An 18,138-nucleotide genomic window follows, 5' to 3' on the forward strand; every position below is an offset into this window, starting at 1 on the left:
ATTACCGCTAAATTTAAAATTTTAAAATATCCATATTTAAAAAAAGGCATTTAAATATTTTTTCAATTGATCAAATTTTAGAGATATTTTGAATTGCATGGTGCCATTTCGACAGGGAGACAAGATTCAGCAGCTTGCCTTCCGTGTCGATCTGGAATTCAGAGAGGGTGAAGGCTACCCGGTGGCCCTGCGAACCACACCTGTGGATGTACTCCTGGTCCCTGCTGCTGAGCATAATTTTTACGGTTATGTTCTAAACAAAACTTTGCTATAAAGGAAATCATTAAACCTTCTCAAGACCTTGAAGCTTTATTTATCGACCACGCGGAGTAATATCTTATCCAAGGTTTCTTTGTTTGGTATAAAAATGAAACATATTCTCTTAGCCAGCATTTCACTGACGAAACTAACAACGATGTTATTTGTCTCACTGAAATTTCGAAGTCATACGAAATTCACGAGCAAACTTTACAATGCATGCTTATATATATCTGCTTTAACTAATATTATTTTTGTTGAGTTTTGCAGACGAAGTTTCTAGAAGTCAATAGAGAAGTTTTGGAGAAAATAAATTGAATATGGTTCGTCTTGGATCTTGGTATGTCCCTCCCAATCCATCCCCACGCATGTGTTTTCCTGACCGAACAGCTTGGACTTCAGGAATGCCGTCTCGCCAGGATAAATTGAGTTTTATTTTTCGATCATGACTCTTAAGCACAGAAGAAGATGATAACCTTCGTTAAGTCACATCGCAAGACCATAAGGGATCGTAAATTAGCTATCAAACCAGCGCCTGGGTTACAGTTCTGCCTCGGAGAGTTCTTAACGATGCACGGCCATCGGGAAATCTGAAGCAAATTCTGAAAGAGCATCATTAGAACTAGGCACATTGGAACGAAAAATAATGCTGTAGGAAATAACTCACCAACTTAGTTAAGGCCAAATACGATCGGCGACAAAGGTGATGAATCGTCAACAAAAGAGTAATAAACCCGAAGGTTGTTTTAATAGGTGATGGTAGAGTCCATCCATTACTAAGCCCAACGGCGTAAGAAATTCACAAAACATGTGAGAGAAAACCCAGAGCCGTGCCCGCGACTCGAACCCGGACCCTCCGGTCAATATTCCAACGCTCTACCCCTGGAATACCACCTCCCACGATAAATGAAATATTCTATATGAAAACAAATTAGAATTACGAGCTATGCGCTCACTGATTCACGAATGAATGAATTAAAACAAAAGACTCCTGGTGGTGAACTGCCCTGCTAGGGTCAACACATAAAAGGAATCAACTCAACGCACTCGCTTTAAAAAGAGGTGAGACTAAATGGAATATTCTGCCATGTGATATCTTAAGACTTCGATCTTATACGATTAAAATGACCATGCTTTGGTAACTAATTATAAATGTTGACTCTACGCCAAAGGTAATAAAACGACACTGCCGATGTTTATACTTTTATATTTTCTCAAAAGACAGGAAGAGTGTTTTGGGTAAATTATTTTTTGACCACCGCATGAATCTTGTAACGGGAGCCGGCCCGGGACCCGGGACGTTCGTGATTGCTTCTTGAAATGGAGTGAGCGTTGTCAAATGACCAGATATATCGGTGAACACCAAACCAATCCCTTCACTACTTTCTAAGTGCAGTGTACACTAACTAACACTTGGATCCTGCTCCCCACATAGGAAACCTCGAGATAAGAGAAGAGATTTCCTATTAATTCCCAGCCGAACGTGCCGCCGACATTTCGGGCGACGCCGGCGAAGAGGGAAGGAAGGAAGGGTTGGTGGCTCACAGCGGACGCGGGGTGCGTCTCCGCTGCCCTGGAGTAGGGTGGGCGAGGGTGGGACCACGGGAGATGAGCGCGTGGAGGTGGCGGACGAAGCCAACGGCGCCGTTCACCCAACATCCCCCTTCCCATTACCATCTTCCTCCCCCACGCGGCACCTCCGCACGACAGATCACGCCCGCCCTGAATACTAAAAAGCAGGCCACGGCGACATCACCGACCCACGACACTACCGCCGCCACGCGGCCCCCCGCATCTCTCTCCCCCGACTTCGGAGTGGACGGTGCGGAGGAGGCTCTGGTGGGCGGGTGGGTGATGGACGCAAGTGCCGGACGCGGTCATTGAAGAGGACGTTTCGCCCGAAAGCCGGCCTAACTCCACCAAGCGTCGAGGAGGACGCGGCGCTCCCGAGGGAGGGAGGGAGGGGGCGGGGCGGGAGGTCGCGGTGGGGCGGGGGTGGTCGAGGCGGTGGTGTAGGCGGCGTCCGGCCCGCGGTCCGCACTAATATTAGAGCGAGCCGTTGATCACGGGAAGGCGTGCATTATCACGGCTTCGTGGCACGAGTCCCTCCCCACCATCACCCATTCCCTCGACCCCCGGCTCCCTCCGCGAGCACGCGTTCTTCCGTGCTGCGCCGCGCGCAGAACGGGGCGGGGCGGCGGAGGAACTCACTCGCGCCAGTGACGTCACTTTTGAAGCGGGCGCTCCCCGAGACCCTGGGACGACGGACGATACGGCGTCGGGGGAGAGCGCTCTCGAGCGGCCAAATGTTTCCCCGGAGAAATGAAAAAAATATCTGTCCCGGAAGAGCGGTTTCGAGGCGTGGCGTTAATAAAAAAGCGAATGATATCCTGACAGAAAAGCCAGCACGGTCACAGACATCACCGGAGGCGAGGAGTGTCCGTGCGTATGGAAATGACGCAGTCGTGGTGAGTGAAGCGTCGACTGGCTGCTGATTTCAGCGCCCTCATCAGCTGGAATTACGTTTAATCTTTCATTTCGCCAAGTTTCCTATACCGAAAACTACCAGGATTTCGTATGCCTGGAGTGAGACTCGATACTGCACCCTTTTGATGGTAAAGTGAGAGTGATTCCAACCAGATTTACCAACCCAATTTTAATATTTACTACACGGGAATATTATCACTAACTAGCACACAAATATAGCCCAGCGAAGTGATGAATATATGAAGGAAAGATGTGATTTGCACGAAGAATTTCCGAGACATCTGGTTACTTTAACACGGATATACTGGTCAAATGCATCACAGAAATTTTACCTTTAAGTAACATTAACAATACGAAATAAGATTGTGTTTTTACTTTTCGCATCCAATATGCAGCGATGAATAATCTCTCAACAGTATGATTCATTTCACCTATTTTTGTGACAAAAAAGAGTGAATTTTGATTTAGTTTTTCCAGCTGACCATCTGGTTTCAAAGAATTTTAGATGACTGTAAAAGTATAAAATATTCCACGAGCACACGAGCTTAGCATAAAAAACGATCCCAGAGGACAGCTACGACCTTATTTTTAAAATCAATAGAAAATTAAAAAAAATAAATATTCTAAGGGTTTGAAATTTATGAGCAGCCAAGGAATAAAATAATGTGAATGAATCATAGAATGCTTAGGCGGCAATAATTTTAAGGCATGCTTTTCAAGAGGAGAGAAGCGCTTACTTCCGACACCAATATGCAGGTACAACCTGTACATACTAATAAATACATTAGACGGTCCAGCCTCTCTGCGAAGTGAGGCCACATGAAAAACCCACCGTGGACAACATCCATGAGTGTGCGTTTTCCTCTCGCAAAAGCCTCGAGCAGAACAGATGCAGTGTGCGACTAATAGGATTAGTTTCGGCACTGGCAGAGTTATAAAAGTAGAGTAGGCTTAATGGTGCCCTTACATCTGCATTTTTCGAGCATACGCTTCCTCAACATGAAATACTTTACGACTGCTCCCTTCTCGATATATTATGTATCTATTTATTGCCAGGGGAATATTGCGCACTCCTACTGTTGTTAACCTAACACCGAATTTCACAAACTTACCACAGCTTGAAGAAAAATAAGTGCCTGCATATAAGGTAAACTTCAAGGAACACGGCGCATACAATTATTCGAATCGGTAGGTTTCTGAGGAAAGGGAATGCCAGCCTTATGATACATGGCGCCATTCATCAATGATTGTGGCGAATGTCGGATTCTCATGGGTATCTCGAGTGCACTACTCTGACCATCGGACAGGAAGTTAAACTGCGGAACTATCAGTGTATTTATTATCAATGATGTATACGTAGTAGAGTTTCCTCTTCTTGCAATCTATTTCTAATTTCCACGTTATTGGCTGGATTTTTACTAATTCGTAGGAGTATGTGCACGTGTTTGTCGGTTCATAGCATATGCATTTCATGCGTGGGGGTTGAGAAGGTTTTTGCATGAATACATACGCCACTTTGGGTGTAGGTTTGCTTGACAATGCTGCTTTTGCATGTGGCTTTTGCTCTTTTACAGATGGTGACAACCCCCCCCCCCCCGCCGCACACCCCTGCGGCGGCTTGCGGGGTATGGTGTAGATGTAAATTAAAGACAAGGCTAATACCGATGTCGATAGAATACGAACGCTTCCTCCGTCCATAAATTAACTCGACACTACCAATTTTTATTGATTGCTTAGTATCTTTGGATGTCGAGTCCCTCTCATTACAACGGCTAGTCGTCGAATTCCTTGCCAACGGATACATACTCATATCTATGGACACTTGAATCCTGTTGCTTGCTGCATATTCTAAACTTAATAATACGTGAGCCATCCAATTTCACAATCAAAAATGTCTTCATCCTACAGTCTTTGGTGTAAATATTTTAACAGTTTCGACAGTTTCACCGAGCATCTGCAACAACTGTGGTGGTGGCGGGGAAGAGCCGGGGTAAATACAAAAACCATTGCCGTCAAACGGGCTAATAGGGCTACGAGCCAATGATCAACTTTGAAAATATGTATATGATACAGCGATGAACCCAGCGCGGGAAGGGTTCAACATCAACTTGATCCACAACCCAACTTTAAACCCACGACGGAATAATGACAGACTGGGCACTAACTAAGAATGCCCGAACTAAGACTCTAAACGAGTTTTTCCAAGAATCGTTAGAGAGACAGGTTCGGATCCCAATGCTGCCAAATTTTTACTGGCGTCTCCCCGTTCCCCTTCAACGCCCAACTCAAAAACTCCTCGTGAACTTATTTCACGAGGAGTTTTAGTCACTCCCTTTCTCGCTCTCTCTCTCTCTCTCCCTCTACATTAAACAACCGCTCAGATATGCAGAGCCACCTTTTCGCCATGCACATCCGGCACTTACACTGCATTCCATATTCCGTCACCTTCAACATCTAAAGGCGTCCCTCGGAAGTGGTAGAATTCCAATGTAGCAACTCCGATTTGGAAAATCCGCCACGAAAAATAATTTTGAGAACTATCGACCTATAGCCATTTGATCCGTACTTTCTATTCCTGCTGAATGCATCCTCCACAAATTTTCCGCACTCCCTTCTATCTCACACAATCAGAATGATTTCCTTCCAGGCCGCTCTTTCAAGGTTAATCTTTCGATTTCACAGCATCTTGAGACTTCCGCCTCTGAAAAAGTATCAACTTGATGTTTGCTACTAAGGAGTCGAAAGCTATCGACTTTTCTTTAGCTTTCTACACACAAAACCGAATTTTTCGCTTGCATAAATTCAATTACGGAATTTAGGACATTCTTCCCAACCGTGGTTTTTGAACCCTTGAGCTATCGCAACCAGATTTTTTTTTAAATTAATGGGCTTTCATCAATTTGTCCACCTGTTTCCCCCGATAAGTCCCAATTTAGTGTTCTCGCCTTTCTTTTATTTTCTCCTAACGCAGGTAATATTTCTGGAGATGTAATCGATTCGGGTGACAGTATTCTTCTTACGGGTAAGTACGAGAAGTTCAACATAATTGAGAATATGCCACCTGAGTCTACAGAATCGCAATCCTCCATAAGATTCGTGGAAACATTCTGCCCTGAAAAGCAATATTGCGCGGAATATAATTCCCTCATTTATTCATAGCACCTAAACTGTGCTTCTCCCTTCCGTTAACTCCCATTCTGATTTTTGTGAAACCTCCGCTGGCCCGCGAGCACTCCTCGATCACATCAAATATCACCTCTCTCAAATGAAGGCCCACTGCCTGGCGCGGCACCGACCCTCCGACGGACCCACTTACTCGGAAGCCTTTCTTTCTCGGATACATTACCCCGATCCCATAATTCAGCTCACCAATCGGGTCGACTCCCCGCACCACGACCCTCATTCACTCGAATCAAACACTTTTTTACACAAGCACCGCCACAGCGGTGCCGCCCTCGCACCCACTCCACTCAGCACCACATGACATCCCAACTCAAACCCCGACGCTTTATACATGTTTTTTCCACTCCTAAGAGCTTTCATGGAATCAATTTCAGAAATATTATCAGGCTACCTTACTGACATTTTGATTGAGCGTAGGACTAATTAGTAGGTTACTTGAGCAAAGATTTCCCTCACGAAGGTTCCAGATTCAATTTAAGTCATTAGAACCTTGTTATCCATAATGAGGTTTCAATTTTTAAGAGAGCTTGAGGGCGGCACACCATTGTTCAGGCATGCAACTATTGCTTGTTACCACTACTACATGTTACTCTGAACTGGCTACGGACTGCGGCAATTGGTGCTTACTCTTTCGCCCTCAATCCTCTATTTATACCACTTTTCATCGATCTATGATTACCTAAATGCTACAAATTATATGCGTATCAAAATACCTCCGCAGTTATCCCTTCCTTTCTCACTTGGCCACATGTCATGTCTCATTTACGTCCCTTCTTTTGAATGCAAGACAAAAAAATTCCTCCATAGGCCGATAGCATCGTCCAAATCCATTCACCTACGAGGTATGTCCAATAAATACCCGAACTGAGGCCATAAAAACTTTATTTTGAAAAACTTATTCTACATCGATTTTGTCCCCTTCAAAGTACTTTTCATTCATTACTCTGCACTTATTCCATATTCTTTCCCACTTTTTAAATCACCCTTGGAAATCCTTCGCAGTTAGGCTTATAGTTTTCTTGCTTTATTGTGTTCACATCTTCCCAGTGATGCCCCTCATCACATTTTTGCATTTTGGGAATGGGAAAAAGTCGCAAGGGGCGAGATCTGGCAAATAAGGAGGATGATCACAGATGGTGATTGATTTTTTTTGCCAAAAAACTGGCGAACAATCAATGATGAATGTGCAGGTGCACTGTCATGGTGAAAGATCCATCCATTGCCTCGATTCAAATTTTAGTCAAATTTGAGTCAAAGTCGCACATGACGCACGCGATCTCTCAAACGCTTGAGAACTGTAAGGAAGAACTCAGCATTTACTGTTTGACCTTTGGGAAGAAATTCATGATGAACGACACCTTCGACATCCAAGAAAACCAGGAGCATGATTTCGATATCGGCTTTTTCGCGATTTGTCCGTTTGATTATATCCATTTAAAAACGAATGTTTTCTTCAGAGTATTATCACCGTAAATAGCTGCCAACATTTCAGTAATTTCTTGATAACCTTTACCGCCTTCACCAAAAACTAGATGCTGATTCGTAGCTCCGTGATTTCGTAAATTTACATTTCCTGCAAGCAGTAAAAACAAGGAACTAGCATTAATGGCACCAAACGCACAGCTCGACAATCCGCCAAGCACAGACGCATGTTAAGAAAAGACTCGTCAAAACTTTGATCTGGAGCGTAGCTATGTACGGCGCGGAAACGTGGCAATTGAAGCAGGATGAGGGACGTTGACTGGAGGTTTTCGAAATGTGGGTGTGGAGGAGAATGGAGAGGGTGAAATGAACAGAGAAGAAAACAAATGAGGAAGTACTTGGTATGGTGGGCGAAGAGAGGGGTTTGTTGGGAGAAATCCTATGGAGGCAGGAAAAGTGGATTAAGGGGGTATTGACCGGCAGTGGGATGTTGAAGACTGTGATAGAGGGGAGAATGTTAGGCAAAAGAGGAAAGGGAAGGAACAGGATAGGGATGTTGTACGGGATTAAGGGAGGAAGAAAGTACTCAGAGATTAAGAGGGACCTGATGTAGAGTGGGATGGTGTGTTTTGCTAGGGGTCACAAATTATTTTTAGTTAGTAATTATTTCCATCCAAAAACCTACCTTAAGCGGTAGATTACCTGATAATAATAATAATGGAAATGACCAGTATGGTCATTGGAAAATCGACCAGTCAATTACCGACCCACTCTGATTTTCAATGGCGAGAAATATCAGCAATTTTACATTCGCACCCAAATAAATTTGGCTGACATAGGAGCTCGTGCCTTAACAATCACTCCAACAACTTCACTGGCGATATCAAAAATACGATATTGAGGTGTTCCTTTTCAGAGAAAACGATATGCTCTCATCTTAAAACCTCTCACTATTCCTCTCCTTTCCCTCTCGCTATGGTTCTGAGTATGTCAAGTCAATTGTACCTGCTGTCCCGTTAACATTAAACATTAGTATATACTAGGTGAATTTTTCCATCGTCTGTGGCATCTTACGAATACGCTTTTCCGACAGCAGAGATATACTTCCTCCTCGCCACGGAGGTTTTCAGCTAACCCACTTATATTAAAACACGTCACGTTGGTGACCGATCTAATTTGCGATAGTAAAAACATACTTCCCTCGGTTACTTTCTCCTTGCTCCTTCAACATCCTGTTCATAATTTCTCATGAAGAAGGCGGAATGCTATTCAATGAGAACACAAGTTAATGCCACATTAAGAGACCTATCCTATTCACCGACTTAGATTTATTTACATAAATATCCTGTTATTAAAGTTGAACTTTTATTTTATTAATATTATTCGAAGTATTTTCATACGGAAATTCATCACAACCCATCATATTCGTATACTCAGACAAACCAAATGATTCTAACCGTAAGTCTGAACTAAATGCCCACGGCCGTGTAGTGATCAAGTATTAATTGAGCCTTCTTATGTAACGAGCAGTTTGATCATTTTACGTAGTAGACTCAGGTGATATTAATACCTTCCTAGAAATCCTGCCCTATTCTGACCATTACAAATTTAGGATTTTTACCTGGAAAGATCTTTAAGTACATGGAAAAGTGATGTATCTGATTTCCTTAATATTCCTATAAATAAAAATGCACGAATGACTAGCTACATTAATATGCTTGTAGAGAAAAATGGCAAAGGAATTTCTTAAAAAATATATTTTATGAAAACGATTTGAAAATATTCTGTAAATAGTTTAACTCTAATGCCAAAACTTAAAAAGCACTGCCACCGCATCCGATTTGTTTTTCTATTCCCTTTTCATAATATATTTTTAAGCTATTAATTCAATATTGGGACTCCATAAAAAATATTACCACAAACAATAATCTTTAAAGTATAAAGAGCTCCCGAAGGACCATGTGATTTTGTGATTGTAGGTTTTTCAAAACTGAGGCCACATTTTAGGCATCATAAGTTCTTCGAGCCAAAGTTTTACAAAGCTGATAGAAATATTATCGCAGAAACCTGCAGTTAATTTGCTTACCACAGAAATGATCGCTATATTATTTGTCTCACCAAGCCCATTACGTGACTCGTAAAGCAACCTAGGGAGTATAAATGGAAGCTCCTGATTGGAGCCATTCCTTTCCCAAAGCTATCCACATTTCTCAGATCATAGAGGATAATTATCGATCATTTTACACAAAAATACTGAGCAATGAGAACAGAAAATCCCTAATTTTTAGAGATAAAATAATTATTTTCATGGGCTCATAAGGCAAAGTTGATTAATTTAGACATCATTACAGGTTGATAAAATTATCGATTAACTTATTAATTTTTATTAAATTAATGGAAACGACGATAGATCAACAACAAAGAGAGGAAGAAAGATAAGCGTTTTAACTAATTTCAATGTCCATTTAAAGGTACCACAGGCTTCACTTTGCGTAACTAAGTTTAGATTCTTAAATAGCATGGAGAGGTCCACCTTTATCCCCCATATTGAAAATATGACGCCTTCGAAGACACACCAAGCGGGGAAAATAGGCCTAAACTTACATTGACGTGACAGATTTAACGTCAAGATCATCCGTAGAAGATAAATTTGAAAAATTATGCTCCAATTTCTCACTTGAACACAAAATAAAATAGTGAAGCAAAGGTAGATCTTCGAATGAACAGACTGTTGATTTTAGACCAAGGGGAAGCAGAATCATCAACCGCCAGCACAAAAATGACAGTGTAAATACTGCACAAATAATGATTCATCCGGATAAGCGACACTACTAATGGCAAAAATGATCTTTTGACGATTACGACGGCAGTAGGGGCGTATTAAAACATTCATCGATGTGTGTGTGCGTAACATGCCCGTATGCAATGCAGGATCGGTGCAAGGCTCTGCTGAAAAAGGAACACAGTAATTCATTGAATGTATGCATATTATCTATAGAAATATGATTGAAATATTCCAGAATGGCAGCTTCGCACTAGTTGTTTATACTGTAATATAACTTCTTCACAGAAGAGAGAGAATGCAATAAGAAAACGTCACGATCTGTTATAGCATTACGATTTTACAGTTACCGTTTTTAGCGGTTCTTACCAACTGTAAAATTCCCATTGGATTGCGGACACACTGTTGATTCCCAAAAGAAAAGACTTTGGGTCGAAAAAGGAATAGTGATTATCAATGAATATAAGTTTGCTTTGCGTTTATTTATTTCCAGACTATCTTTAGGGACACGTCAAATCACAAAAAAGAGTGCAACAGATTCACAAAAATATGTTCCACATACGAATATTTTTAAGAAAACCTTGGCTACTTCGTCAACGTCACGAGCGGTGCCCAAATCAAATTGATTCGTAACATGACGCAGATAACCAGATGTGAGTTGAGGTACTCCATGAGAAGGAAGTCAAAAGCAGGAGATATTGGAATCACTATCGCTCCAGCAAGACCGGTGTTTCATTCTCACATGAAGCGCTCTTGGCGACATAATGTGCCTGCATAGACTGTAATTGATCGACTCGACTCTAGCGCAGACTCTTGCTCCCAGATTCAGAGGAATAAGCATTTGTGAATAGTTAATAATATAAATAGTAAATAATAGCTCATAGTAGGGAAACTATTGCGTGGACTCGCGGACTCGTCATTTGGATTTCACTTTTGATGAACGGAAGCCATGAGGTGCTATGGAGACCCATTGGGCGGATGGAGAGCGAGAAGACGAGAACACGAAGGAAGGAGTTCCACCACCACCGACACGTCCGTGGACACCGCGCGGACTCCAAAGGGAAGTGGCCATGTTATGTTGGCTCGGCCAAGATGGAAATGGGTGCTCCCAAAATCAATGTCAACGGGAGGGAAAAATGGGAAGGAAGTCCCTCCAATCAGTGCTCACCTTGTCCGCCTGACGAAGGCAGTCGATGCGTCTCATTTTGCCCTTCTGGTCTGGATTCGAGAGCACGCACATCGCTGGCTTTTTCCCCGTGATGCTCAGCACGAAGTCCTCGCGACATTCTTGCGTTATGTCCTTCCGGAGCTTGCCAAGGAGTCTCGAAGCCCACTTCTGCTTCACCTCGACCTTCTCGTTCTGCGGGAAAGAGAGGAGAAAATAGAAATGAAATGGCGATGGAAAGGGGTCAACGGACTCGTGAATGAGCCTGTATTGAGCATGAAAGGCGTAAGGTCAGTTCGGAATCGGATGGGGAGGGGAGGAGGGGTGGGCAGAGGAAAGAGGTGGCGGTCGCAAATGGACTCACAAACGATTCACCAAAGACATTTATGAGGGTAAATGATTATGAGGAAATGATGATAAACATTTGTTTTCACAGAGAATTTTTTTAAGTAAGTAAAGTAGCTAATTCTAAGATTTAGTTTTAACAGGCACAAGTGACACTTAAATGTAGAATAATTACGTGACTTCAGGAGTATGGAGTTTCTCCAGTGGGACGATCAAACTTAAGGACCATTTTGAAGATCAATTGAATTAATCTCGACATTGACGCGATCGCTATGCTAATTATAAACGACCAATGATTTCAGAATATGTAGAATTTACAGCGTAAATAACACAAAGCACTACTATTAGGGGTTGCAGAGGTTGATTTTACTTTAAGTTAAGCGGAATAGTAATCGCTGGATATCAGAAAGCTCATTAGACGAAATCATGTGTCCGGAAAGCGTGATTACGAATATCAGTATTACTATTCCGGTAATGAAATGCACGAATAAGCTCGAGGGGTGAAGCTACGAAAACAACCAACGCTAATTCTCGAATTCACACAGGGTAAGTACAGCGAGAGCTCTTCGGCAGCGCAGAGAGCGCACCTCGGCGAGGAAAGAGGCGGACAACATAGCTCGTGGAGAAAAGAGCGCGCAGTCGTCTTCTCCTTCGCCTCGGCAAACAGCTCGTTAGATGGGGGAGGGGGTGTGTGGAGAGGAGTGGTCACCACGCCCATCTCCGCCAATTCGCCTCTCGGCCGCAATGGACCCGCAATGCACGTGTCCCCGAGTTCTTTAAACGACGGGAGAAGACACTTTTTTGACTTGAAAAGCGCCAGACGCGAAGACCTGTGAGGGTAAGAGCGGGCATCGGGCGAAGCGGTGTGGCGGATCAATTTCCCCGTGGAAATCTCGTTCCACCACTCCACTTCGAACCGGTGAAAGGTCTCCGATTATTTATACATTTTCACGATACATATACATTCGGGGAGCTAGGGCATGAATACCCAATATTTTCCAATGCGTGCGTTAGTTCTGGTACTGAGATGCGTTTGCGTCGATTTCATGCATCACCAATCCAACGACTACAAATGAAAACAGTGAAACTATATGAAAGTTTCCTAAAGACCTATGACTTCCTTAAGACTTATGACTTAAAAGCGGCTCATTTTCCGTTTCCCACTTCGATCGAAATCAAAACAAATCAGGAAGATGACTTGATTTAGGGTATTCTATTTGCTCGCGGCAGTAACACTTTCGGTTTCCCCGCTCCTATTTCCATCCCTTCCGTATCACACCCATTCCCTTTCCCCATTCGCATCAATTGGTTCCAAAACCACCAGCCATCCACATCTGGTTGGCAGGCCGCGTACATATGCGTAGTCGTAAAAACATATGCGTGGGCACCGCCGCTCCCGCTGTTGACATTTCGCAAACCTTGGAAAACACCTCTCGAGTACGTGGCGCGAGCGACTCCCTCCTCCTCTGGATGACCTTCCTGCCGCGAATGGTGCGCGGGAACGGAGCGGGGAGTGGGGCGGCGGGGGGAGCCGTGCAGGGGGAGGAGGGGAAGGCGTCTGCGCTCCGATTCCTCCCGCCATTCACCCGAAAGTAGACAATGACGAAACCATTCGGTCACCTGATGCGTTCGAAGCCGAAGGCCGGCCCTACGCTAGGGCTATTGACCGCGGGTGATGGGACATGAATCCAACCCGATGTCACACGAAAAATGTCTTGGACTTTAATATCAAATACGGTGGAAATACAGGGTCGCACCCAAAAGTGGTAGGACTGATTTTTTTACAAGAATTTTATTGACGATATACTTACATCGACTTAATAATCTTCAAAGTATGGTCCTTGAACTGCTACACACTTAGAATAACGTTGCTCCCATTCCCCGTACGCCCGCTGGAAATTTTCTTTGGGGATGCCGTTGATGACCCTCGTCGAAGCCTCTTGAACGGCCTTTATCGAGTCAAAACGTCGTCCCTTGAGCTGTCTTTTCATCAGGGGGAAGAAGTCCGGTGGTGCCAGATCGGGAGAATAGGGCGGTTGCGGCAACGTGGCAACGCCGTATTTGGCCAGGAGCTGTCTGACGACGAGCGCGCCATGGCAGAATTTTTGGCACCATCTTGGCGCACACCTTGCGCATGGCCAAATCCTGTGAAATAATGCTTTGGACGTTGGATGCAGACAGACCCAACTGGTCTGCAATTTCTTCACTGGTTAAGCGTCGGTCTGTATTCAGTAGTGTCCTCACTCTGTCCACATTCGTGTCGGTTCTTGCCGTCGACGGCCGTCCGGAGCGATGGTCGTCTTCAACGAGCTCCCTACCCTCTTTACACAACTTGTGCCACTCAAATACTGTGGAACGGCTTAAGGCAGTGTCCCCATAAGCCTGCTTGATCATATCGAGGGTCTGAGGTGCCGTCTTCCCGAGTTTCGCACAAAACGTCACGGAATAACGTTGCTCTAAATTCAGATTCATTTTGTTTTTCGACGCGGACAAAAAACTTGCTTCACTAAAAACGGTGTCCGCACTCAACGACAGCCCGCAGACGACTGAGGTTGGTGTCGGTCTGTTGCTAAAACCCCGTCCACCTTACCCTGCCAGGCAGACCCCCCCTCCACCGTCCCGTTCGCGCCAGAGAAAATCAGTCCTACCACTTTTGGGTGCGACCCTGTATCTTCGGCGCGATATGCCTTGAATGATGGAAGGTATATATGATAGTGATATGGCTCCAGCGCAGTCCAAAAACATTTCACAGAAAATACTGCGCGATCCCTGGCTGGTTAACTCCTCACCCTGGAGAGCTACGCGGGATACATGACTCCTCTTGCCACCTACTCGAGTATGAATTTAAAGTTTCATGGTTAACGGCGCATTAAAATTGATGATAAACTCATGCAATAGGTCACCGCTCACTATGCAAATACTAGAGCCGATTTTCGAGTTGGAATCGTACATCGCAAGAGCGGGATTTTTGCAAACGAAGAACGGAATAAAAAGAGCCATGCGGAAGAATAGAAATTGGGCCGCTGTGTATTCCACACGTGCTTTTTTTCTTGTAGCAAGTTTGCTGACCAGTAATAATACATTTTTACCCAGTGGAAAAGCACTGTTATATTTTGTCATTAAGTAATGATGGTGGCTCATCGTTAGCAAAGTTGAAAAATATCGCAATCATGACATGAGATAAGCAGCATGCTTGCCACCAGATATTAATTTATCGCATACATCCTGTATCACTAGGAAGAACGTTCCCTCCTTGCCTGTTGCAGTTCCGTTCGTAGATCCGTCAACCGATAGGCAAACGTGAAGTCAGACCCAGCCCAATGCAAACGGCATCTTCGTTGCGCACCGCATGGGTGTAACCGCTCGCTCGAAGGGCAAAATAGGTCCATCAATAGAAACGTGTTGCATATACTAAATGGCAGGGGGTTTTTAATTGAGAAAAACCATGTTCAATCCACATTAAATTTGCAAACATCACGAAGGCTCTACGCGAAGTAGTGGCGGAGGGAGAAATCTCCACTTCAAGGACATTCTGGCTCTATGCCTCAGACTGAGCGTGGCTCTTCACCGCGGCCACCAACGGCATGCCCACGGACGAATGGCACCGACCAGTTGTCTCCACGAGAATCCCATGCCGCATCCATCACATTATCGGAACGAAGATTTCCAGGTGAGCAACTCCTCCTCATTTCCATCTTCCCCCTCCCGCCATGCTCGGCTGCCGCCTCATCATATCCTTGGTTCGGCGAACCTTCCTCTGACCGACGAAGGACGCGAGTTCCCGCCCGCTCGTTTCGCTCTCGGAACTGCATCGCCATTCAATGGTGGGAATGCACGCACCCTCTGACCGGAGAAAGGGACCACGACTCCCTTCGGTCCCGGCCTCATTGCGATAAAAATGTTTCCTGCCCGTTGCTCGCGACGGAAATGTGCGTTGAAAAGTTCCATTCTCCTCGGCGCATTCGGGGGGATAGCTCACGGCGGCAGCGCGAGAGGGAGCGTAGGAGGGAGAGGAAGGGGGTGTGGGAGGGAGGAGGGCAGACGGAGAGCTAATGGCTGGGGGTGGAGGAGCCGGGTGTTGTGCACGGAGGTAGAGCATCTCGCTGGCTCGATGCGGAGGAGGGCAGAGTGGTGCGTGAGGGCCGGGGGGAGGGTCGCAGTTCGGCAGGAGAGGGAAGACCCGAGGGGACGGAGGGGGTTGGGGTGGGGGGCGGCGGGAGGTACTTGAGGACGGCGTGGGCGATCCAGTCTCCGCTCGGCGTATATATTACCGACACACCAAGGCGAGGAACTGTCGCAAATGCTCTGGCATGATGCACGAAGATATGGAGGAGAGGGGGGCCGTGCGTGCGTGCGAGTGTGCCGGGTGAGGAGCGGGGGGAGGGGGGGACGTCAGAGCGGAACGGCGCTGAAGTGGCCGAAGGAGGGACGCGTTAGTTCCCTCGCCGATGGAATGGACTGACCTGCCATTAAAAACTATGGCCCCCGGTCCACCGTTCGTTCATTGCCATTCATCGTTCGCGAAGCTGAGAGTCACTACGGGACTCAATGCGATGAAATAGGCGGGGGTGGGGAGGATCGTTTGGAGTATCTGTGCCGACACTCCCGAGGGAAAGCGGGCTCTGTCCGCAGCACTCACTTTCAGGGTGTTGGGCAGCGAATATTTGGCCACCCAATATTTGCGCCCATTCCGAATTTGCAGCACGGATGGGCGCTATGCCGATCCGGAAATTCGTGCTCGCAATCCGCATCACAGCCATGCGAATGTACGCATGCCATTTCAGTACGCCTAAAATACAATGTCCTGCCGCCTCGAATTTGAGCGACGGTCGTCTATCCAATTACATTTCTGCATTGCCCCTCCCAACCATCACTACATGGATTACTTTGCTCTGAACACTGCACTCTTTCCGTTAATTTTCCGTCCATAAACTCAATGCAAAGCACCGGAATATTCCATTGACGATAAAAATAAGTGCCACGAAAGACAGCCCAGTGGAAATTCGCGAGTAACGAAATAGCTGGCAATATTTCGTGCAGTATACGATTCAACAACGTGAAAAAGGTCATCCGCTCCAGGATATCCCCAGGAACGGTTCATCAAAGCGGGGATGTGCAAAGATTTCAACAGATATCTATTGCATAGATTCGAGTAACGTTCATTTTTGCCAGAACACTTTAACAAGTTAAGTTCACTTTTGCACTAAACATTGGCCAAAAAATAACATCCCACTGAAGCATGAGTGGGTCAGCATGGATACACGCCCCGAGCTCAGCCAGACTCCCCGAACCAAATTGGCAGGGCCGGCTGTCGACCTCCAAGCACTCAGTGAAAGTCGCTGCTCAGGGAACGTGCGAATCATTACCAGCGTCGAATAGTTTGCGCTTTCCGGCGTCACTTGCCCTTGGGCTCACGCGATCGGGAATCACACGAGGGAGTGAATGCGAATCAACGGATCCTCCTCGAAGTGTGCAAGCGTGCGACGCGCAGGTACAGAGTGAGAGACCAATTTGCACATGTGCCCTTTAAAGGAAAGTTTTTACCGCATTTTTGAGTTATTTTCACCTTCCGAGTCATGCGGTAGGCTCACTCACAGCCTACTGAATTCGCGCCTGCTCTCTACGGATGGGAAGCCGATTGAACTAAAAGGTGACGAAGTTAACTGCAGGAGTGTAACTGCATCAATTTAATTTACCAGAAACTCAACCGTCCTTCCACCATAGTTTTCCCGGAACCTACTTTTTATGGGGAATTTCCGACCCTCGAAATGTATTAAAAAAGGAGGTACTGGGAAAACGAGTGCGGGAGAACGGGTGCGTTTCTGGTCAATAAAAATATCTACCTACTAACCTATATGCCTTCATTTTTTCCCTCTATTTCGATGGCTCGAAATGCTCATATTTTCGCGTCCTAATTACTTTTCCTGTGAGCGGTAAGCAAACTGAAATGTCATTCCTGCTACGCCGTCTACAAATACTCAGTTTCAGTAAGGGGCGGTGGACGAAAATCGTTCCAAATTACGCCGCATTCCCCGAGGGCGTTTTTCTATGATCACACGCCCAACTCCCTCCGACGACCGTAAGGATAACATTCAAACGAAATGCTTTCACCTCAAAGGACATTTCCGATTCCACCATTTAGATACCCAGTGTAAGAAAATGAACTTTTCGGTGCACGATGGGAACTAAGTCATTTCCCAGTTATATGCAGCCAGAGGAGGAGGAAGATATCGGTGGAGAAAGGTCCAGATGGGCGAGGAAGACTCAATAAGGGAGGAAATAGATCAATTAGTTATAGCCATGCTCCTCCAACTAATGACCAAAATATGGTGAGTATTTAATCATGGGGGGAATGTGGGGCTTAGAGTTTCTCTAGATTAACGCGGGAAAATTTTCGACCTCAAATGGAAATAGGGTAATCACACTTAGCGCGGGTCTTACGTCATACATTAATTCGTAATTTTACTGACACTTAAATTCATTTGATGGGAGAAAT

General features: G+C 45.2%; 1 protein-coding gene across 7 annotated transcripts in view; it reads right to left on the bottom strand.

The window, feature by feature from the left end:
• Positions 1-18,138, bottom strand: part of NfI (Nuclear factor I) — a 408,654-nt gene that overhangs the window by 213,778 nt on the left and 176,738 nt on the right. For all 7 annotated transcript variants that reach the window (XR_011700587.1, XM_071584089.1, XM_071584086.1 and 4 more), the window contains exon 3: positions 11,301-11,492. Coding sequence is in view for 6 of the 7 variants with exons in the window: in XM_071584089.1 (XP_071440190.1) it covers positions 11,301-11,492 (192 nt within the window). In the remaining variant the exon portion in view is untranslated. The remainder of the gene's footprint in view (positions 1-11,300; positions 11,493-18,138) is intronic.

This window comes from Hetaerina americana, unplaced genomic scaffold (genome assembly GCF_022747635.1).
Source record: "Hetaerina americana unplaced genomic scaffold, ioHetAmer1.1.p SCAF_16, whole genome shotgun sequence".
Taxonomy (NCBI): Eukaryota; Metazoa; Arthropoda; class Insecta; order Odonata; family Calopterygidae; genus Hetaerina; species Hetaerina americana.